At 36.3% G+C, this 22,435-nt stretch overlaps 1 protein-coding gene across 1 annotated transcript in view; it reads right to left on the bottom strand.

Annotated features, from left to right (window-relative positions):
* The window catches only part of TTN (titin), a 276,026-nt gene that overhangs the window by 95,414 nt on the left and 158,177 nt on the right, over window positions 1-22,435 (bottom strand). Inside the window, exons 202-229 of the mRNA XM_043894260.1 lie at window positions 21,440-21,520; window positions 20,472-20,546; window positions 19,810-19,899; window positions 19,310-19,372; window positions 18,886-18,975; window positions 17,111-17,161; window positions 16,150-16,551; window positions 15,700-15,978; window positions 14,905-15,180; window positions 14,635-14,774; window positions 13,963-14,089; window positions 13,607-13,870; window positions 13,035-13,301; window positions 12,637-12,900; window positions 12,408-12,547; window positions 12,116-12,242; window positions 11,731-11,997; window positions 11,344-11,610; window positions 10,241-10,507; window positions 10,010-10,149; window positions 9,454-9,580; window positions 8,507-8,649; window positions 4,592-4,715; window positions 3,608-3,874; window positions 1,621-1,718; window positions 769-937; window positions 409-675; window positions 41-307 (exon numbers count right to left, since the gene is read on the bottom strand). Of these exons, the coding sequence (XP_043750195.1) occupies window positions 41-307; window positions 409-675; window positions 769-937; window positions 1,621-1,718; window positions 3,608-3,874; window positions 4,592-4,715; window positions 8,507-8,649; window positions 9,454-9,580; window positions 10,010-10,149; window positions 10,241-10,507; window positions 11,344-11,610; window positions 11,731-11,997; window positions 12,116-12,242; window positions 12,408-12,547; window positions 12,637-12,900; window positions 13,035-13,301; window positions 13,607-13,870; window positions 13,963-14,089; window positions 14,635-14,774; window positions 14,905-15,180; window positions 15,700-15,978; window positions 16,150-16,551; window positions 17,111-17,161; window positions 18,886-18,975; window positions 19,310-19,372; window positions 19,810-19,899; window positions 20,472-20,546; window positions 21,440-21,520 (5,139 nt within the window). The remainder of the gene's footprint in view (window positions 1-40; window positions 308-408; window positions 676-768; window positions 938-1,620; window positions 1,719-3,607; window positions 3,875-4,591; window positions 4,716-8,506; window positions 8,650-9,453; window positions 9,581-10,009; window positions 10,150-10,240; window positions 10,508-11,343; window positions 11,611-11,730; window positions 11,998-12,115; window positions 12,243-12,407; window positions 12,548-12,636; window positions 12,901-13,034; window positions 13,302-13,606; window positions 13,871-13,962; window positions 14,090-14,634; window positions 14,775-14,904; window positions 15,181-15,699; window positions 15,979-16,149; window positions 16,552-17,110; window positions 17,162-18,885; window positions 18,976-19,309; window positions 19,373-19,809; window positions 19,900-20,471; window positions 20,547-21,439; window positions 21,521-22,435) is intronic.

The following is a 22,435-nucleotide window of genomic DNA, read 5'->3' as shown; positions in this document are numbered from 1 at the left end:
TGCAAATATAAGTATATCCAAGAAGCACAGACACACTCACCAATTACAGTCAAGTGAGCTGCTGCTCTGGCGGCCCCAACCATGACTATATAAGTGCCCATATCTTGTAATGTGGCGTCTTTCACAACCAGAACCCTCTTTTTGCCATCAGCAATGACATCATATTTATCTCCAGACTCAAGAGTCTTATCATCTCTCTTCCACTGGACTTCAAAGCTTTCCTTTGATATAGAGCAGACAAATTCAGCCTTTTCTCCTTCAAGTATTTCAAGGTTTTGAGGCTTTGAGATAAATTCAGCAGCAAGTTCTGGAAAGAAAAAGTTGCAAGATATTGAAAACTTTAGCATTTGTACCTTAAATGCGACAAGCATGATTTTCTTAAAATAGCATTCATTGTAATTTTCATACCATGCACTTTGACTTTGCCATCGGTTCGAGAACTTGGGAGTCGGCAGTTGTAGTTGCCAGCGTCTTCCAGCTGAGCATTCTGAATGATCAGGATTCTCTTTCGTCCATCAGTAAGTATTTCGTATCTTCCTGTTTCAATGATCTCTTCATCCCCTTTGTACCAAGTTACTTCTGCTCCAGGCTTGGAGACCTCACAAACCAGTTTTACAGTATCTGTTTCACTAACCTCAATGTTGGCAAGATTTTTTGTAAAGACAGCTTCTTCTTCTGCAAGAAGAATTTTTTAAAAAATAAATTAAACTGGAGATTTTTTTTTCCCCCCAACACATATACTTCTGCAGAGAAAGACTTCAGCCTTACCCAGAACTGTCAGCATGCCAGAAGTTCTTGCTGTCCTTACTTCACAGGAATATTCTGCTTCATCATCCAGTAGACATTTGTTGATAACAAGAATGCGGACTGCTCCCTTAGATATGATGTCATATTTTTTGCCCTTTTTAATTTCAGCACCATCTTTAAACCACTTAACCTTTATTTAAGATAAACAAATACTTTTATCAGTTTTCTTATTCCTTCACATGTATGTCCTTGAGAGGAACTATGATCCTAAGCTCTTCTAAAAGCAGTCAGTAAGACTTTGTATTATTAAGAAGAACTAAAGTGGTAAATATAACCAAACCCCAAAAAACAAGAACACACTTCTTCAATTATTAAGTGAACAGCTGTGACACTATTATCAGGTATTAAAAATAATGGGATCATATAAGTGTAGAGTCATAGAGGGCTTTGGATTTCATGCAGACCAACTCCTTTGTTTTCCAGATGTGTAAACGAGACTCAAAGTTGACTCATCTATGGTAGTTAATGGCCACCAGGAGTATTTAGTTGAGAGATATGAAATTGTTGACATTTGATTGTTTTTAGCTTAAGAAAAATCTCTTTCCTATGGTTCAAATTAATAATATCTATTATTATTTGTATTATTTATAAAAAAATAATATTTTTTCAAATAATAGAAAATGAATACTACTAATACTACTAACAAGAGAACAATTAAATCAAGTATGTCTTTCATACTAAAATAAAACCATTAATCTAAAAATAAAATGATTAGATAGGTTTGATTCACTTTTTTTCCCCCCTCATTTTGGCTGACCAAAAAGTAAACAAATTTATTGGAGAACACAAGTTAGCAACCACACAATCACAGACCTTGGCATTTTCTCGGGAAATTTCACATTCAAACCGAGCCATTTCTTTTTCTTTAACTCGAAGGTCAGTGAGTGGTCTTAAGAATTCCACATGAGGAGCTGTAAGAGAAGGTCAGAATTCAAAATGAGGTTTCTAGAAATTCATTCTGACATTACTATAGTGCATATTAAGAAAAAGTGAGTTTTTTGCAGGCTTTTTCATATTAGGCTACAACTGATTTGGAAGTCACTTGGAACTGCCATTCAGTTGTGATACTTTGCATTTTACACATCTCTGTAGTTTTTATAAAATTATGTAGCATATTATATGCCCAACTAATTCTTCCTGTCTATCACCAGCTTAGTTCTTCTGAATGATAGCTGGAAGGAAAAATCTTCATTGATCCATCTCCAGAGTTGAAAGTTGACATTGTCAAAGGAAATACCAATAGGAAAGAATCATTAGCTTATTTAAGGCAGGCAGAATGATCTTTGAGAAATTAGAAGAATTCAGTGGTAGTACAGCTTGAAGAGCTAGGGCCAGTCTTGTCTATAGCTAAGAGGCATAAGTCTGCAATTGAAATCATATATGTTCAGCTTTTTTGGTGTGTGCCAGCTTCAAAGATGTCACATACAAGGCATAAAGTTCATTAGTGCAACTAAGCAACAAGCTTTGAATGGGAGGGGGTGATTCTTTTATATATATATATATATATATATATATATATATATATATATAGTTTTATTTATCTCCAGAATTAAGTTGGTGGATTTATAGGATTGAAGAGCTGCCAGCATGTCCTTCCTTTTTTCAGGGCTCCTTGTGAGTCCTTCCCAAGATGACCTTTCTTGATCAATGAGATTCTGGGACACAAGTGCTGGCTAATAGGCTTGAAGATACGCTCATTGTAGCTGAGTCTTCTTGGAGTGGAGACGAAGTAGAGGACAGAGAAGAAGGTGACTCAAGAAGCTATTCTGTCTTAAGTGAAAGTAGAGCAACCACAATGTGGAAAGAATAAAACCGACTAAGATGCATGGAAGCACAATCAAAGCCACTATGAGCTGTTAACAGATGGGAAGCAACTAAACCAAATAACAAATGTATTTTTTTTTTCTAATTCCACAAAAGAATTTAAAAACGGGCTTGATTCTTTAAAAATAAAACTGTTTTCCATGCTAGGGCAGGTACTACCCTAGTTTGCAGAGTGCAGAAAGTAAGCTTGATGGATTAGACATGGTAGGGGTGTGTGTGTGTGGTGGGGGGGGGGGTGCCCGCATATCTTAAGGTGGGTAAATAGCAAATACTGCACAAAAGTAAAGACACTCTAAGAAAGTTATCGCTCGACCAATAAAGGAATGAAAAAAATGAGCTGGCATGTGGCATTTTGAAAAAAGATGTTATATTTTCCACGAGAGGAAGAAATAAGGCTAAAAACCATTAGTGCTCTCTTCACTTATAGGGCTCAGTCCAGGCTCCACTCCATCTTCTTTTCCACTCTTCTTCTCAGAGGCAGCTTTATGTGGATGGGTTTTATCACTACAGCAGACCTCTGGGCTGCTTCTTTTCAAACGGAAGTTTCATGCTCATTTCTAGTGGTTTCCCACACCTGAGAATTCATTTTCCTTCCAAGTGGAACTTGCCTTCATTTCCTTTCCTTTTTTAGTTTTTTTTCTGACTCCCTTCTTGTCTTTTTAAGTTTAAATTGTCCTCATCTGTATCGGGATATTCCTGTAGTAGGCTTACCCCACACAGACAAAGAGCACATCTGATTACTCAGTGAGAAGCATAGCAAGAAGTGATCACTCTGCCCTTCTCAGACCAGATGTAGCAGAAGGACATTTCTCTTTTTTTTTTTAAACACATAAAAGATCATGTTATGTCAGTACCAATAATGTAAGTCTCCAAGAAATGCAGTTAGGCCAAGAAGGGCATGCAAAAAGTGGTTTTGTTGTTGTTGTTGTTATCAAAGAGTTACAAGTGAAAAGTCCCGTGTAAGAAGAATACTTACGCACGACATTCAGGTTACAAGAAGTCTTAAAATCCTTAGCATCACAAGTGTATGTCTTAATATCCTCTGGGGTACAGCCATGTATAATAAGTTTTCTGACTCTGCCATCGGCAACAATCTCATACTTCTTGCTTTTGAGAATTTCCGTCCCATTTTTGAACCATTTCACCTTAGCATTTTCTCGGGATACTTCACATTCCAACACCGCTGTGGCTTCCTCTTCGACCGTCTGGTCCTCAAGAGGCTTAGTGAATTCAACTGGGGGTTCTGAAAGAATCATACTAATTAGCCAAACTTCTCCAAGAGTTTCAGCACCTCCTCAATTCTCCTCTTATATCTCGAGGGCTTTTCGGTTTTTAAGTTTCATTTGTAAGTTTTGATTCCACCTGGATATTTTCCTCTAATAATGATGCTTCATCATTATTTTTATATACAGAGGAAAAGCAAAGAATATGAAACAACAAGGAAATAATAGCCAACTCTTGGGTAAGAGAGTGATAGGTACCCATTGATAATGAGATTTCCTCCAACTGTTTACTGAATGCAATAAAAACAGTGGGATGGAAAAAGGAAGTGAAACCTATTCTAGCCAAGTTTGGCTTTTTTTTTTTTTTTTAAGTTAAATTTTGGTCTAATTTTGTTAGGCCAAAAAGTAAAATTAGCCTTTCTGATATTCGGTGGATTTGAGTGATCTATGAAGTAAAGTGAAGTGAAGTCAATCGGTCATGTCTGACTCTTTGTGACCCCACGGATTGTATGTAGCCTCCCAGGCTCCTCCGTCCATAAAATTTTCCAGGCAAGAGTACTGGAGTGGGTTGCCTTTTCCTTCTCTGGATTGAACCTGGGTCTCCCACACTGCAGGCAGATACTTTACTGTCTGAGGCACCAGGTGGTACTTATCATATACATATAGTTAAGAGTTGGCATTATTTATGAAACTCTGTATTATTCATGTTTTAAAAAAATAAGCTGTGTGATTATTACCTTTCACAAAGAGGTTGGCTTGCGTTTTGAAATCTTTTGCTACTAGTTGAACTTCTCCAGCATCTTCTAACTTTACATCCCTCAAAGTAAGTGTATGAACTCTTCCTTCTGAACGCGTAACCACCTAGTTTTTTTGGGAAAGAAAAAAAAAGTTCAGTTTAAGGATATATGAATGGTAACTAGATTTATCACAGTGATCATTTTGAAATTTACAGAAATAAGAATCACTATGTTATGTATCAGGAATTAATATAGCATGATAGATCAATTATACTTCAAAAACAAAGAAAACCCAACAAACTCATAGAAGAGAGCAGATCTTTGTTTACCTGGGTGGGGTGGTGGGGAGAGGCTAATTGGATGAACTGATCAAAAGGTAGAAAATTCTAGTTAAAGATAAATAAGTACTAGGGATGTAACGTACTACAACATAGCAGACATAATCAACACTGCTGTATGTTATACATGAAGCTTGTTAAGAAGGTAAATCCTAAGCATTTGTCCTTAACCACAGGACAAAACTTTTTGCTTTATCTTTAATGTGAGATAATGGGTGCTCACAAAACATTGTGGTAATCATTTCATGATACACATAAGCCAAATTATTACGCTGTACACTTTAAACGTATACAGTGCTGTATGTCAATTATGTATCAATAAAATTGGAAGAAAAAAGAATATACAAAACAACATTCCTCTCTCTATGTGTGTGTGTGTTTGTATATGTGTGTGTGTGTGTGTGTGTATACATATATACATAGGTAGGTACATTTAGTTCATTCAGGTAAAGAGTTTGAAATAGTGCTTTGTAAAATGTTTTATAATAATTTGTATAGCATATATGTATTTGAAAATAATTTAAACCAATAATTTGGAATCTTTTGAGGAAATTTTAGGCTTTTACAGTTTGAGTTACCTTTATATAATTACAGGGAGGACTTTTATGTTGAAATGCCTTGTTTGAATTTATATGTGTATGAGTATTTATATGTCTACATATATATTTGACTCCATTTTACTACTGGGTTTACATATATAAAAGAAGAACTTATAACAGCTAAATCACGAAAGGAAGGGAGAAAAATGATCACATATAGTTAGCTGAAAGTAAACCTTATGTCCTAAATGCAAGATGTTTGCTTTGCAATGAACTAGAATTCTTCCCATTTATTTAGCAATTATTTTGCAAACCAATTAAACATGTGATTAAAATAATTTGTACAGGTTCTTAACTTTGTTAGAACACACAAATGAAGATGTTGGCTCTTCATTTCACACATGAAAGTCATGTATTTGCACCTTATGACTGGGAAAAGCAGGTATCAGACAGAGCTATGATTGCTTGCATAGCACAATCGGACAAAGAGACTACTGTGATCTTAGAGTATGAAGACAAATACGGCCACTACCCTTAATATTTTGATTTAGATTATTGTTGTAAATGCAACCTTAGGTGGTTTAAAGGGGTATCACCTGTAGGAAAATGAATTGTCAAAAAGAATACACTGCCTTGATATGGGCTGCAATCAGGTCCCGTAACTGACTTGTGCCAACTGATCAGGCTACAGACAGAGCTATCCTGACAGTAAATGATAAGACAACTGGAGGTCCTTCTAGTTCAACCATCCCAAATTCCTCAAGACATTGTGCCCTGTCATAGAGACTGATTTTGCTTAAGAGTTCACTTGCAGTTAAGAATAACGTAAAAATTTTTACCAGTAGAACTGTTTATTATGGTGGTATAAAGAAAGGAGTTAGGAATAAAGTTTCATATGAAGGTTTTTCCTTAATGAACAGTTGGGCTATTAAAATAACTACCTTAATCATTGGGAAAGCCAAAACAAAATAAGGGAAAATAAATAGGAGAAAGTAGTTAAGATATGTTCTAGGAACACAGCTACTTATTCAAGGACATGGTGCTTGAATGGGAGAAAAATTGTTTTGGTGATGATGATTCAATATAAATTGTGCATTAAAAATTTGACTGTGATTTAGGGCTATTTTAAAAAGTATCTCAGGTTCTAATCTACCCACAGATACATCTTACTTGTTGACACATGGTTTTATCATTGAAATTTCACTGAGGTTACTCTAGAATATTCTATTACCAAGAACTTGGCTCCGTGGTTCTCAGGAAATATTGCTGTACACCGAAACTAACACAACATTGTAAATCAACTATACTCCAAAAATTTTTTCAAAATAAAATGGTCTAGTTCTTACATTAGAACTAATAAGACTAATCTTTTAATTAAAAGCTCTTCATCTGAGCTAAAGATATTTAGTAGCAAAAGAGTAATATCATTTGTCCTTAAGCAATGTTTCTTTGGGACTTCCCTTGTGGCTCTGACAGTAAAGAGCCCACCTGCAGTGCAGGAGACCAGGTTTTAATCCCTGGGCCAGGAAGGTCCCCTGGAGAAGGGAATGGCTACCCACTCCGGTATTCTTGCCTGGACTATTCTATGGACAGAGGAGCCTGGTGGGCTACACAGTTCATGGGATTTCAAAGAGTCGGACACAACTGAAGCAACTAACACTTTCTCTTTCAGTGTTCCTTTATTCAAATCATGAAAGGATCTTGAAAAGTCAACCAATTCTCTGCCTTTAGACATGGAACAATTAAACCACACTTAACTGGACAAAGGTGTATTTTGAAAAAGCAAACTTGAAGGTGGAGATGCCTCCATCACCCAGTTCAGTAATATGCAGAAGACCTCACAGTGAGGACAGTTTCCTCATTTAACTTAATTCTCTTGCTGCAGATTGAATGTATGACTGTTTTCTATTCTTGGTAACTAAGGAGATCAACTGGTCATTACTGTCTGTATAGCAGGCAGATTTTATCTCCCAGATGAATGTTAACTGAGTACCCTTCAATTCCTTTGTTAAAATACTACTATTTTTGTTCGAGAATAGTTGTTCAAAGGCATTTTCCTTCTAATACTTTAATCAACTTTGTGGTTCTTAATTAAACTGAATCCCTTTTTAATTATATTCCTAAAATTCTTAACAGTTTGATATATATTGAAGACTTGATGCCACATTTGATACTATTTCTAAAAATACTGAAAAAAAAATTGACATAATGGCTTGTGCTTATTTCCAACACATGTTGGATGTTTTCTATATATTTTATTTCAAGAATTCAAAATTAGTAGTGAGTTATCAAGATAATTTAAACACATGTTGTCTTAGGGAGCAAAATATGTAGTTCAATTTGGGTATTGAGCTATTTACTCAATACCCACCACAAGCTAGTTACTTCCTAAAACTTCTTAAAGTATATTTTTTCATACATGTGGATAATCATAGAGCCCTTCTTTCTTGCCACCACCATCGGGTACATTTTAAATAGTACATTTGCATTCCAGAATTTGCACAGCTCAAAGCACTTGAGGGTTAAAAATAGCTTTGGAGAAATGCTTGAAGAGCAGATCCACCCAGAAGTTATCTCAACTACTTGATCAACTGCCTGAAATGGAATTTCCATCCTCTCCTCTTAATCCCCTTATATGCAGAACACGAAATAGCATGGAGAGAATTCGCCATGAAACTTAATCTGTACCCTTGTACCACACAGCAAATCAGAAAGTCTTTTTGATCCTTCCTGTCTTCAATGAATTAAACTATCACTGATCATTAATTAATGTTTGCCTTTTCTGCAAAAACCTAAAACTTGATCGTACTTAAAATTTTAATTTCCATTTCAACAGAAATATCATCAGGTTAAACCCAACAAAAATGAGAAGAACCTGCTTTACAACGTCAACAGAAATCACACTTGAGTAGGGAAAAGAAAGGGAAGGGGAGACAAGGGAACAGAAAGAAAGTGAAGAACAAGGAGCACACGTGTGAAGATGGAAGAACTGAGGGAGAAAGAAGTGCAGGCAAGGCCACCACCCGCCCGCCTCTGACCTTGTCACTGGGCTCCAGCTTCTTCCCTCTGAGGTACCATTCCACGGGGATGTCCTCGTAGGACAGCTCGCAGTCAAAAGTGGCGGTCTCCCCCGCAGTCACTGTGACATCCTTCAGAGGCCTCAGGAGACCAATGACGCGGGCTGTGCGAGGGGAAGGAAACAGCTCTCGATGACTCATTTTGTAATTCCAAAAGGATAAATACAGATTTAGTTATTGATCTTCATGGTTGCTTTCCTCCAGGAGGAAAGAGCCACACAACTGCCTGCTGTTCTCACTCCCCTGTGAACATGGCCCCCTGGTGCCAGAAGGGGAGAGCAGGTGGCCAGGGAGCGGATAGCTATCTGTAGGGGCCCTTTCGTTCCGATTTGCAAGGTCAGCGAGAAGTTTGTGCTGCATCTGTTGTTCTGCCAGGCATCGAGTTCCTCTTGCTACATAAGGTATGTGACTTCCAAAATAACTAAGACTCTGATTGGGAGAGGACAAGGGCCCCTCAATCACACAGCCTGTCCAATCCATAAACACTTCTGCACCTTCCAAAAATGTTAGCCTGATGTTCCCGCCTCCCTTCTTGAGTCTGAAATGCCCACACGGCAGAGTTTTTCTTTTTTGTGTGAAAGTTGTACAGCCACTTGAAAAATTTCTCTAAGGGTCTTTAAGAGTTCTGAGTTAGACTCTTTTTCTGTGAATATTCTACTTTGAAAGAATTAGGGAATGGGGGAGTCTGAGACTTAATTTTCTTTGGTTCAAACAGAATGATTGATGAAATTTCCAAACGTTAGAATTTGAACCACAGGTGTATGTGGATGACAAGTAAATACCAGAAAGCCAGTTTCTATATTTTAATAGTGTCTTCTAATTAGCTAAATAAATCCAACTAATTTCACTCACATCCAGTTGCTGCAGGAGCATACCATTCACTTTCAGCAGAAAGACACAATACTTACGTTTTACTCGGAGGTGGGCGCTAGATTTAACATTGGCAGCTTGGAAATCCACCCCACCAGTCTGGTCCAGGCGGCAGTTGTGCAAAATAAGGAAGTGTGTTTTGCCTTCTTCCTTGATCTCACATTCCTGTGTCAAAAGAGAGGAAAGATTCCATAGGAAGTCACCTTCTTTGGTATTTTGTTCTGAGGATAAAATACCTTAATTAAAGGAATTTATGAGGAAATCTCTTGAGATGATTATATAATTTTAAGTTTTGTGAAAGAAAGCTAACAAATATTATTCATGATGGCAATATTTATTTTAGCTGCGTCATTCTAAACCAACTAGCAGCATTTACAGAATATCTAGAACCTTGTACCAATGCTGGATCAAAAATAATGCAAGTATGCCTATCTGAGCCCATTCATAGACCCTAATAGTTCTCATTGGCTTTAGTTCTGATGAAGAACTTGAGATCATGTTTTAAATGCCTTGTGTGTACTCTGACTTTTCTCCTGTCCTTTTCCTATTTCACACAGCTCCTCTGGGCATTGACAAGTTCAGAAATAGCCTTACAGGTGTTTGGAGCAGGGCCTCTCCCTTGAGTTTCCAGTTGGCGTGGATATCCTCTTCCGAGATTTCGGTTTCAAAGCGGGCCGTCTCGGTCTCCATCACCTCCACACTGTACAGGGGCCGCACCAGTTTAATTTCCCGATCTAGAAAAGTGCAGCGTCAGCATGTGTCATTAGCCTCTGGCAGAAATAACTCCAACAGCTTCAAGAGTAAAGCTTGTGGAAATTTCCTTACCCTCAATGTCAAGCTTTCCTGAGGTCTTATCTGTCCCACAGTCACAGGTGTACTGTCCAATATCTGATTTCAAGGCTTTCTTTAGGATTAGCATGCGCTTCTTGCCATCTGCCTTAATAACAGCATTTTTAGATGGCTTTATTTCCTGTCCATCTTTAAACCATTTCACTGGTGCATCTGCTTTGCTAATTTCACACTGTAGAACCACTTCATCTTTCTCTACGCCAGTGTAATCTTGAAGCTTTCCTGTAAAGTATGGATCTCCCTCTGCAAGTAAAGTATAAGTGAAAAAAATTCATTAACCACCTAAGGAGATAAAAATCTCTCGGAAAGTTTAAGGGGCAGCTCACAGAAGTCTGGGTGTATTTAAAAGGTGCACCATGCTTCCACTCATTTAACATGTATGTTCAGAAGTTCTCTAAAAGTTAGAAAAGCAGTTGATGCCTGGGATTTATCAAGATCTAATCTATCTATATTATATTTTGAAGTATTTTATTAACAGTAGTCTGAAAGACACACTGATATTTAGCTTCAAACAATTATGTGTTCCTCCATCATTCAGCTAAATTTTAAATTTCTTAGCAAATCTCCAATGACTAGTTTATCTGTAAGCTTTCCAGTCCACATTATTAGTTTTTCTTCTATCAATTAATAGTTTGCCTTTAATGGCCGCTATACATGTTAGACTTCATATATAATCTGCCTGATACTAGCAGCCCAGGAAAAACAATGAGCTTTATTAATGTAAGTTCTGTGTTTCTTAGGGACTTGAGAAACATTTTTCTGAAATAATTTTGATAAAGGGAAGAGAGAGGAAGTATATATATTCCTAATTTTAAATATGACAAGGCTCCATAATTAATTGAGTTTTAATTCTGATTTAAACTGGCTATTTTGTGAGTCTGAGTATTTATTCCTTTAAAATCCTCATATTTTTAGCTAAAAATATTTCAGACATAAGCCTAATGATGTATGTGATTGTTTCTTAAGGGCAGGCATTGCTTTCATGCAATATAACACTTGAAAGATTTTACACAGTAGATACTACATAAATTTCTGATGAATTGAATGCAATAGAATTAAATTTAAAAAGAAGCACCTACCAAGCACAGTGAGTTTGGCTTCTGAACTTAACCCCATAGCTTCCACTTTAATTTGAGAGGTATCATCAAGAGAGAGGTTTCTGAATGTGATGGAATGGGTCTTCCCTTCATCATCCATTGAGACCAACTTGCTGGTGTGCAGGCGCTGGTCGTTCTTGAACCAGCGAACACGGATGTTATCGTGGGACAGCTCCACAGTAAACACAGCACTTTCCCTCTCTTTGGCTGTTACATCCTTGAGTGGGGTGAGGAATTTAAGTCGGATTCCTATCAAGAAAAACAACAACAACAACAATTTACTAATTCCAATCCTTAAAGGAGGATATATAAGAGCAAAAATAAAAAATAAAAGCTTTTAAAAGTAGCCTGTCTGACAAGAATGCTCACCTTCAATGATCAGTTTGCCACTTGTATGCTTATCTTCAGCTTCAAATATGTATTTTGCTTCATCTTCAAAAGCGGCAGATTTGATCACCAGTGAATGCTTAGTACCATCCTTGATAAGCTCAATTCTGTCATCACCTGTGATTTCCTGGGTTCCTTTCAGCCAACGGTATGTTTTGGGCTCCCTAGATACTTCACATTCAAACTTTGCTTCATCTTTCTCAAAGACTTTAACATCACTGAGAGGAGTGATAAAGATAAGTGGCAATTCTGAAAAAAAGAATAGGGTGTGGATGAAGCCAGAATATGCTTCCAGTCATCAGTTCTGGGTCTCAAAAGGAAGCCTTGCAAAGAAAATACAAAAGGGTGGCTGGCAAGCAGAACGTACCTTTCACTTTCAGATTGGCTGCGGATTTAGCGTTGGCAGCTTGGAAGGAGACCTTGCCTGTCATATCCAGCCGGCAGTTATAAAGGACCAGAATATGCTTCTTCCCGTCTTCAATGATCTCACAGTCCTGTTTGGAGTGAGGTGAGGAGGAAAGAGAAAGAAAAATATCATTTTCGTAACTCGTTATTCCTACAAATCAGCAAGAGATTTTGTACCAGAAATGTACCGTCTTTCATCAGTGAGCAAGCAAGTGCCCCACCCCCACCTATGTGATCAGATCATTGCGACTTACAGGGGAAGCAGTTAAAGGCTCTCCTTTTAACTTCCACTGGCCATGGACATCTGGTTCAGAAAGTTCAATTTCAAAGCGAGCTGTTTCACCCACAAACACTTCTACTCCATACAGAGGCTTTTCCACTTTTATTAGTCGGGCTGAAATTTATACAGAGTTTTGTAAGAATGTCTGAACAAAGCAATTGCAGATTCAGATGGGGTACCTTTAGAAATTCTGTGTAACTCACCCTCAACAGTGACGTTTGCTTTGGTCGTGTCCGTGCCGCAGTCACACACGTATTCGCCTTTGTCTTTCAGCTCTGCCTTTTTGATTTTTAAGATGCGGCGCAGGCCATCTGCCTTGATGGAGTGTTTGGTTGAAGGCAGAAGCTCTTCCCCATCTTTGAACCATTTCACTGGCACATCTTTGCTCACTTCACACTTGAGAATAATCTCGTCCTTCTCGACTCCCGTCTTGTCATGCAATTTCACAGTGAAGTAGGGATCGGCCTCTGTAAGGGACATTTGGCAGATAATCAGGAGAATGTCAAAGTGAAATTAAAGAGTTACACATTGCAAAATGTTTAACTGTTACCCACTCCCACATCCAAAAGTCAGCTCTCTGGTTATAGTTGGTCACGTTTACCTAAGACCTTCAGGTTTGCTGTGGAGCTGAGGTCCTTAACCTGGGCTTTGATCTGGGATATATCATCCATTGTCACTTCTCTCATTTCCAGCTTGTGAATCTTGCCCTCCGAGGAGATGAGTACAGTCCTGCTCGTGTGGAGTTTGGCATCATTTTTGAACCAGACCACATGCATTTTTTCATGAGAAAGTTCACAGACAAAAGTCGCTGTTTCACCTTCTTTCACTGTCTGATCTTCAAGAGGTGATATGAATTTCAGTCTTATACCTGCAATGCAAGGTAATATGCTCAGAAATACAATTTACCTTCAGAAATATTCCACTCTGTCTGGTAAAAAGAATCTTTCACATGGCATTTATTGAGTCACCTTTTCAAAAGGATCTATCTTCCATTAAAAAAAAAAATTAAGGGGGTTGTTTGGATGGCAATGTGAAAATAAAGTTGTGGGGCTGATGGTCACCTCTAGCTATTAAAACTTGGTGTTCTTTTTTTTTTTTTGATGTTCTGTATGTAAAGTCAGATATTCATGTGACTAACTACGCATGTTAGAGTCAGAGCTCACCAGCTCTTACCTGTAACAAATAATCGTGCTGAGGTCTTCTTGCCCTCCACTTCAGCAGTATAGACTCCTTCATCATCAAACTGAGAATTATTGATGACAAGAATGTGTTTCTTTCCATCAGTAATGATATCAAACTTGTCAGATGACTTGATTATATCAGGTCCTTTAGACCATATAACATTTGCCTCTCGAGTGAGGACACATTCAAATCGAGCCTGTCGCTTTTCTGGGACTGTGACATCCTTCAGGGGCACAGCAAAATCAAGTTCGATTTCTGGAAATCAAACATTAAGAATGAGGTTTTTCAGAATGCAGGGGGCTGTCAGATGAAGTTGAGCCCACTCCATGAGTTCTAAAGGCCCATACCTTTCACTGTCAGAATGGCAGTCGTAACTGCATTCAGTGCCTGGTAAAGAACTTCACCAGCTTGGTCCAGTTTGACGTTATGCAAAGTCAAGAAGCGTTTTCCACCATCTGCCTTGATCTCACATGTCTGAAAAAGGATAGTTTTAGTTTGCCTTTGAATGAGATAGATTGTTTCAGATACAGATTTCTATAGAGCAAAAAAAAAAAAAAACTGTAATATTACTAATAAAAATAAAATATATTGTCATAATTTTTTTTTAAATTGCTGAACTGTCTACAAATAGTGCATCAAATTTCTTCCCCTCTTTGTGACTTTAGAAGCCAGAAATAATTCCATCATTACCGAACCAAATCTGAGTGTCAGAATCAGTTATAGAATGTGGTCATACAGAATATGACTAACAACTTATTTTATTTTTTATTGATGTATAGTTGACTTACAATGTTGTGTTTATCACAGGATATTGAATATAGTTCCCTGTGCTATATAGTAGGATCTGTTGTTTACTCTTTTTATATATAATAGTTTGTGTCTGCTAACCCCAAACTCCCACACCCCCCCTCTCCCTTGACAACCACTAGTCTGTTCTCTATGTCTGTGAGTCTGTTTCTGGTTTGTAGACAGGTTCCTTTGTGTATATGATTAACAACTTAATAGAAGAAATTACTCACAGGTGAGGGTCTTAGAAGTTCTCCCTTCAGTTTCCATTGTCCAGGAACGTCTACTTCTGAGATTTCTGCATCAAAGCTTGCACTTTCTTTCTCATAAATGGTAACATCCTCTATTGGCTTAAGCAATTCAACTTCACGATCTGTATTGGTAAAGGATGAAAAACCATCAGGCATTAAACAATCTAATGACACTTTTGTGAGTGTACCTGTGTATATTATGTTGCCTTAGGCACATGCAAAGCTTGAGAATAAATGGTAAGATTTTTATACCTCCAAGTGTCAGTTTTGCAGGATATCTTTTCCCTTCAATTTCCACTGCATATTCATCAATATCTTCTGGCATAGCATTCTTAACTTTGAGGTGTATATGGTTTCCATCTCTCACTATCTCAGTCTTATCAGTTGGTTCCCAGGGGATTTCATCATATCCTTTGAACCACTTAATGTTTGGAGTATCCTTTGCTATAACACAGGTGAAAACAGCTGTCCCCTTGGGTTTTACATGCTGATCTCGTATGGGTTTCACCAGCCAGTCTCTAATGACTTCTGTATGATAAAGAGGTCAGAAAAGATAATTATGATCTGAATAAGCGATACAAAAACTTCTTTAGTAAATTTCAGAAATAGCAAAACATTCTCAAAACTGGACACAATTAATCTGTTATGATTTGATATTCTCCCTGTGAGGTAATGGAGAAGGCAATGGCACCCCACTCCAGTACTCTTGCCTGGAAACTCCCATGGACGGAGGAGCCTGGTGGGCTGCAGTCCATACGGTCGCTAAGAATCAGACATGACTGAGCGACTTCACTTTCATTTTTCACTTTCATGCATTGGAGAAGGAAATGGCAACCCACTCCAGTATTCTTGCCTGGAAAATCCCAGGGACGGGGGAGCCTGGTGGGCTGCCATCTATGGGGTTGCACAGAGTCGGACACGACTGAAGTGACTTAGCAGTAGCAGCTGTTAGGTAAGGTGTAAGACTGCTGATATTCTGATACTGGAAATTGGAGATCCCTCTTTTCTTAATAGTAAGTAGAACTAATTTCCCAGCGATGTACTGACCTACTACTTTCACGCAGGATGAGCACTCCAGGTTGTTGGCATTTTCCACAGTCACTGTGTATGTCCCAGCATCGGAGTCATCTGCATCATTGATGGTCAGAGCCCGCAACAAGCCAATGACACCGGGCACAATTTTGCCGGGTTTCTCCACGACAATCTTGCCATCCTTCCTCCAGACCACGTCACGTTCTTTGTTTAACTCACAGCTTAAGTACAGTGGCTGTCCTTTGACCACTGTGACTTCTTCTTCAAGCGTCTTTACAAAACGCACAGGAAGTTCTATGGAGAATTGCGATATTAAAAATTGGCAGAGACTTTTCAATACATACAATATTTTCAATGAGATAAAACTTGGGAATAAGTTCTGTTTAAAGGACAATAAAAATTGCTACGGAGGTTTACTGTGTTAACATGTTCCATGTGGGCCATATTCAGAAGACTGGAAATTACCTTCAACAATCAGTTTAGCCGTGGAGGTCTTCTCCTTATTTCCCAGACGTAGAACACAGGTGTATTCACCAGCATCGGAAAGTTGAACATCAATGATATGCAGCTTTCTGTCTTTCCCATCAGCGATGAATCTGTGCTTCGGGCTCTCACGGATATTGCTACCATCCTTCATCCAGCTTGTAACCGCGGTGGACGGGGAGACTAAGCACTCAAAGATAGCAGAAGAGCCAACTGACTCTGCTTCAGTCAAGACAATGTCTGTGATTTCTTTCACAAACTTCAATGGCACAGCCTTCAGCTGGTAGGTGAACGGGGCTTCGTCAGGCGGCTTCTCTCCACCACTTCCCGGTCTTAACTTTTTCCTTTCAGCTTCTATTGGTGAAGGAGTCTTTTTGGCTACACCTAATTCAAAATAAAATTAAAAGTTGAATTGGCATTTCCATAAGGGTCAGAAAGTGCATACCTGGCTGTCTGCTGGGTAAAACCAGTGATAGAGTGACCATGAGACAAGAAGGGAAAATTAAAGATGAGGAAACTGAGAGTCAATTGAATTTATCCTGCTTACTTTCGAAAGAAAATGAGGTGGCAAAAGGCATCCATGGATACTAAACACTCTTCATTTTCTTAAGTTTGAACGCCAAACGTATAATGTCCAGATTAATGTCTCATTATTTTATCTACCATATATAAATATCATGTATATGAAGAATGAAACTTGGAACTTGTAGGGTTCATTATCCTAGAGTGTATATGTTACATATGTATTATCCACTTGAGTAATATTAGAGGTGTATTCATTGTGATATCAAAAGACATACTAGTTTTTGCAGAATCAATTAGAAATCATAAAGATGGATATAAATTTTGAAGTCTTCCCCCTTGAACAGAAAACTGCCCTTGAATGTAAAGTTTCCAAAGAGTGAAAGGTTTTACAACTCAGGTACGGGGAAATGAATCTTACCTTTGATGGGACCTTTTGGCTTGGCAGCCTCCTCTTTCGGTGCTTTGGCTTCTGAAATAAAAATAAAACCCAGCATTTAAACAATTTTCAGACTTATTTCATGCTTGGTAGTGAACCATGTGGGCTGAATCATGCTCTTTATTCTAAATATGAATGCATGAAGAAAAATTGGATTTATTTATGTGACTTTTACTGAGAATATCTGGATATTTCCAGCAAGGCATATTCTGAATGTTGTGACCAAGCTAAATTGCCAATGTTTCTAGGATTAAAAAATTCCCTTCAGCAAGTAATTCTCCCATTTCTGGAAGGCTTACTCTTACCTTTTGCAGAAGAGTTTTACCTAGCTGTGTAAAATATTTTGTATGTTAATGTGTGTGCTGGTTTTGTGAATCAAGGAAATACCTTTTTTTGTCAACAAGGAGTCAATGTAGGCAAAAGGGAAATAAGCCAGAAGTTACCAAAAGCCTTTCTTTATTAAGCTGGGCAAATAAATCCAGGGAAGACTACAGAAAAAGAAAGGGTCTGTGTACTACAAATGTACAAATTCTTTGAAGACTTCCCTTAATTAGATAATGAATTAAGGCAAAACCAAGACAGTTCCCACACTTAAGAGTTTAATTCAATTAATATGGGGCAGTATAAATTGTAGAACCAGTGCTTTAGTGTCAGACTCTGGAGATATGAGAAAAGCTGTACTTTTACATATGCTTAATTATCTCAATGGTAGTTCTTGTCTTCTTCTGAACTAATAAAAGTATCACATAAAAATCATAAAAGTTTAAAAGAATAATGCCCAAACCATATCAGTGACAACATATGTTATATAATATTAAAATTAAACCATAGATGAAAGAACACAGTATACTGTCTGTTATTAAACATAATAAAAATCCAAATATTTCTTGCTATGTACCAAGCACTGTGCTAAAAGTTTTGCATATAATCAATCCTCATAATAGTTTTAATAGGCAGAGTTATTAAATATTCTGATTTTATAGATTAGGAAATTAAAATTTAAAGAAATGAAGGAAGTAGCCAAAGATCAAATAGTTAGGACACGTGTTTATCAATGATCTATACATGTCACATCATTTTGGTTTTGAGATTATCACCTAAGTGATTAATAGTTCAATTAATATGCATTTAAAGTTTGTACCTAAGATAACTATAACACTGAGTTAGTACATTTAAGAAAATTATTATTGATCTAAATTCTTATATAGATTTAAAGGCAGAAATATGCAGTCCTTTTTTTTTTTCTTTTCATTGTGGTAAAATATACCTAACATAAAACTGACCAGTTTAACCATTTTTAGGTGTAAAATTCAGTTGCATTAAATACTTCACAATATTATGCAACCATGAACACTATCCATTTCCAGAACTTTTTCTTTATCCCAAAATGCAGTCTTTTTAAAAAGTGAGAAAAGATTTTTACAGGGCACATGGGAAATTTGAATCTCCATGGGATTCCTATAATGTAAGTCCTTAGAGAGTGTCTATATTTGAACATATTCATTAGTTAATCTCAAAAGCATATAAATAAATGATGCTTTGCAGAAATACACATTTCAATCAAAACACAATATACACCCATGGATGAGGAAGTAGGTTGGTACAGGGTAGCAGATAAAGAAAATTTAATCATGAATTTATAATCTCCCACAATTGAAATGACACTGTGTTTCAACAAAAAGAAAGCTTAATTTTTAATGAAGTTTTCATTAAGCCACCAAGACAAACAAGCAAAAAGAAAACAACAGAATAATTACCTGCTTTCTTTCCAACCACTGGTACCGTCACTGGGGCCGCGATGGGAGCTGGTGGGGGCTCCACGGGAGGTGGTTTGATGATTTTCACTTCTGCAAAAGATGTTCAGTGCATTAATGTATCCTTTGTCACTTCCTGAAACCCATTGGCCTATTTGCCTTCCCTGATGAATTTTAAAATCTAATAAATTGTTTTTTCAAAGAACAATATATTCTAACTATAATAAAATCTATATACAATATAATAATATATTTGAAAATATGTGAAATTATATTAAATAAAATACAACAGTATAATCTAAGACATTGGGACATTAGAAATCATTTGATGCATGCACACTTTTACTCCTTTTTTCTTATTAACTATACATTGTTTGTGTGAAACATGAAGGTATATGCTGTTGATATTGAGGATAAGCTTGCTTACCTGGTTCAGGCTTTGGCTTTGGTTCAGGGGGAGGGAGAGGTATTGCTGGCTTAATTTCAGGCACTAAAACAATTCACAGTAATAAGCAGGTTATCACAGTGTTTTTGAAGTTTTTCACAAAGTCAAACCAAAATTGGACAGGTTTCATGTATCTTGGAATATACTAGAATTTATATACAAACAGTTACCAAGTCAAATAGTTGATCCAAGTTTATTCTTTCACTTAAACAAAGTACTTAGAAAATACAGCAAGTCAGTTTTACTGATTCTAATGTTATTATTCATCTCACTGCCCATAAATACAATTTTCTTAGTTTTTAAAACTTGGTAATTTACTAAACAAATGGGTGGGCATGAGGCAACTGCATGTGAGAGTGAATTGTAAAGAAAATTAAGCTGAAGGAGATGAGGAGAAGTCATGTGTTCAAATCTTAATGCCAGTGTAATGATATTTTAATTGATTCATATTTGTATGTTTAGAGACAATTGGAAGTCTGTACCTTTTGTTGGTTCTGGAATTTTCCTTTCCTTTTTGGTAACTGCTGGAGGTGCTTCAACCTCTTCCACAGCTTTTGGAGGTGGTTCTGGCACTTTAAGATAATAGGATGATTTTCTAGTGTTATTTTAGGATGTGAATCCTTAGAAATCAGCTAATCTGAAATAATTAGGCCAAACTAATTTCTAAAGCTCTGTTGTGGACTTTAGAAAGAGAACCCTTATATTCTATCAGTTAATTTCTGTTTTCTCTTCTTGACTCTGCTTCAATTTATTTTTCTTTCTCTTATTTCACCTACTTGCCTCCCAACCCCATTAGTGAGCTATAGCAAATACACTCTTTGAGAATAGATAAAAATCAGCCCACTAAAAGCCCCAAATTTTATGAAACATTTCTGACACCTTCCCATGAAGTTATTTTGCAGCCAACTTGATTACTTCACAAATAATAATAATAATGATGATGAAGTGCATGGAAATGCATGAATGGATTTGAGAACTATTAATACTATAAAAATGTTTAAGCAGAAAGACAATGGAAAACATAGACAGATGAAATATGAAGCTACATTTATATTTAACTCCATTTATGTTTACAAGATAAACCTTTTGTTAAATCTCAATTTTGTTAAAAGATATTTTCACAAATTTTTACTGGGATTCCTACCTGCAGGTTTTTTAATTTTTTCTACTTTTTTAGGTTCTACTTTAGGTTCTTCTTCTTCAGGTCTCTTTCTTAGAACTTAAAAGACAAAAAGGTTTATATGTAAACCAAGACAAACGAGTGAAGATGTTGAATAAGCTTAATGAATGCAAATAATGTACAAAGCAAGCAGAGTGAAAAGCATGCAATCAAGTGCACCAGGAAACTGGCTTTTACCCTAAAAATGCCGTAAAAAAAAAGATCAAGTGTTGTTAAGGTAATTAAAATAGCACTCAGAGTCACTTTATATAGATAGTCTGTTCAGAGACAAATCCATGGCAGAAATATCCAAACACAAAATGAATAATCTGAAGAGCAAAAAATTCTAATAATTCAATGTTATAATTTAATGAGAAAAGAAGAAATTTAAATAAGTACAATGTTAACAGAAAGAGAGATGGCCAAAGAAATGTAGCCAAGAAATAAGTAGTTCTATATGGAGGAAATGTCAGAATTTGATTCTTCATTCAAATATCTTGTTTCTAATTCTTTAACATTAGTAGAAAGAAATGTTCAGGTTTTAGAAAATGTTATCTATTAGTTGTGGTAATCCTGTGTCACACTTTAAAACTGAATTTTGAGTTTAGGCTTAAATCATTTGGTGTAATTTAGAGTATTTAATAGGCTTAGTGTATTTTACTACATAATTTGATTATGAAAATGGCAGTTATAGTCATTGTTATTAGTTTAGAATATTATCAATTTAGTCATGTCTTTTAATGTAAATTTCAAGATACTCTGAATGCTCACAAAATTTCTGTCTTTTTAAAAAGATATGGAAGTGATCATATTTAATTTTCAATGCAACTAGAAATTAATTTTGATAAATTAGGAATCTAATTAAGAGAAAACCAAGGAACAGAAATATTTTGTAAGCTTTCAAGTTCTTTTTTGTTATTTGAAGCTGATACAAGGTTTGAAAAATACTATACCGCTTTTGAGAACAACTTCTTCCTTTGGTTGAGGTTTAGGTTCAGGAAGTAATTTGCGAACTTTCTTTTCACCTCCAGCCACTTAAAAGAATATGATTTTAAATTTTGAAGTGAATTCATATAAAAAGTAAATTTCAACAAGAAACTGTCTCTTTCAAAACTAGTTAACCACGATGCATAAGTAATAATTCTTGTTGCATATAAATATCACAGAATTTAAAAGCAAGAACACACTTCAAGTTGTTTTGCTCTGCATAGATCTATATCACCTTGGGATGAAATTCAATTGCATTAACTTCAGGCAAATATATTCATTCACCTTAAAAGGGTGTAGGAGATGTTATTCTATATTGACTTTATGCATTTTTCATTCAATACAAGGTTCTGGACATCATCTTTGCCCCAATATGCAATTGTAGATTGTCCAAATCTACATTGATATCCCCCTGACCATTAATTATAGCAGGCATGAGTGACATTATTCAAATCTTCTCCACTAATGAGAGAAGAAAGCCAAATAATATGGATTATGAACTTGATTTGGGGAAAGGAGAAACACTTAAACAATCTGAATTTTTAGATATTTCTATAAAACTTCACATTTGGTGTTTTAAATAAGACATTTGTAATTTATTAAATAACTTTTGTTTTATGTGACGAAGATAAACGTGCTTAACTCTTAGTTGAAATTTTAAACATACAGAGCAAATATGTAAATATTTCATTTAAAATATTTTTTCTGTCAAGTATTTTATGTAAAATTTCACAAATATTAAATGCTTTTATCCATGATAATTATTTTAGAGTTACCAATATTTGTAATGTAAACCATTTTCATTGATCAAGCTGGAGAGACGCCTATGCATTTAATTTCCATCAGTAATATCCTTTACTTATCTAATGAATATAGTGAAAATGTATCTTTGCATCTGTTTTTCCATATTATTACTTCATTTTTAAGATCTTACATATGAGACTCAGGTGTAGAACACACCA

This window comes from Cervus elaphus, chromosome 33 (assembly GCF_910594005.1).
Source record: "Cervus elaphus chromosome 33, mCerEla1.1, whole genome shotgun sequence".
Lineage (NCBI taxonomy): Eukaryota > Metazoa > Chordata > Mammalia > Artiodactyla > Cervidae > Cervus > Cervus elaphus.
Note: the sequence above shows the minus strand (reverse complement) of the source record. Positions and strands in the feature narration are given on the sequence as shown.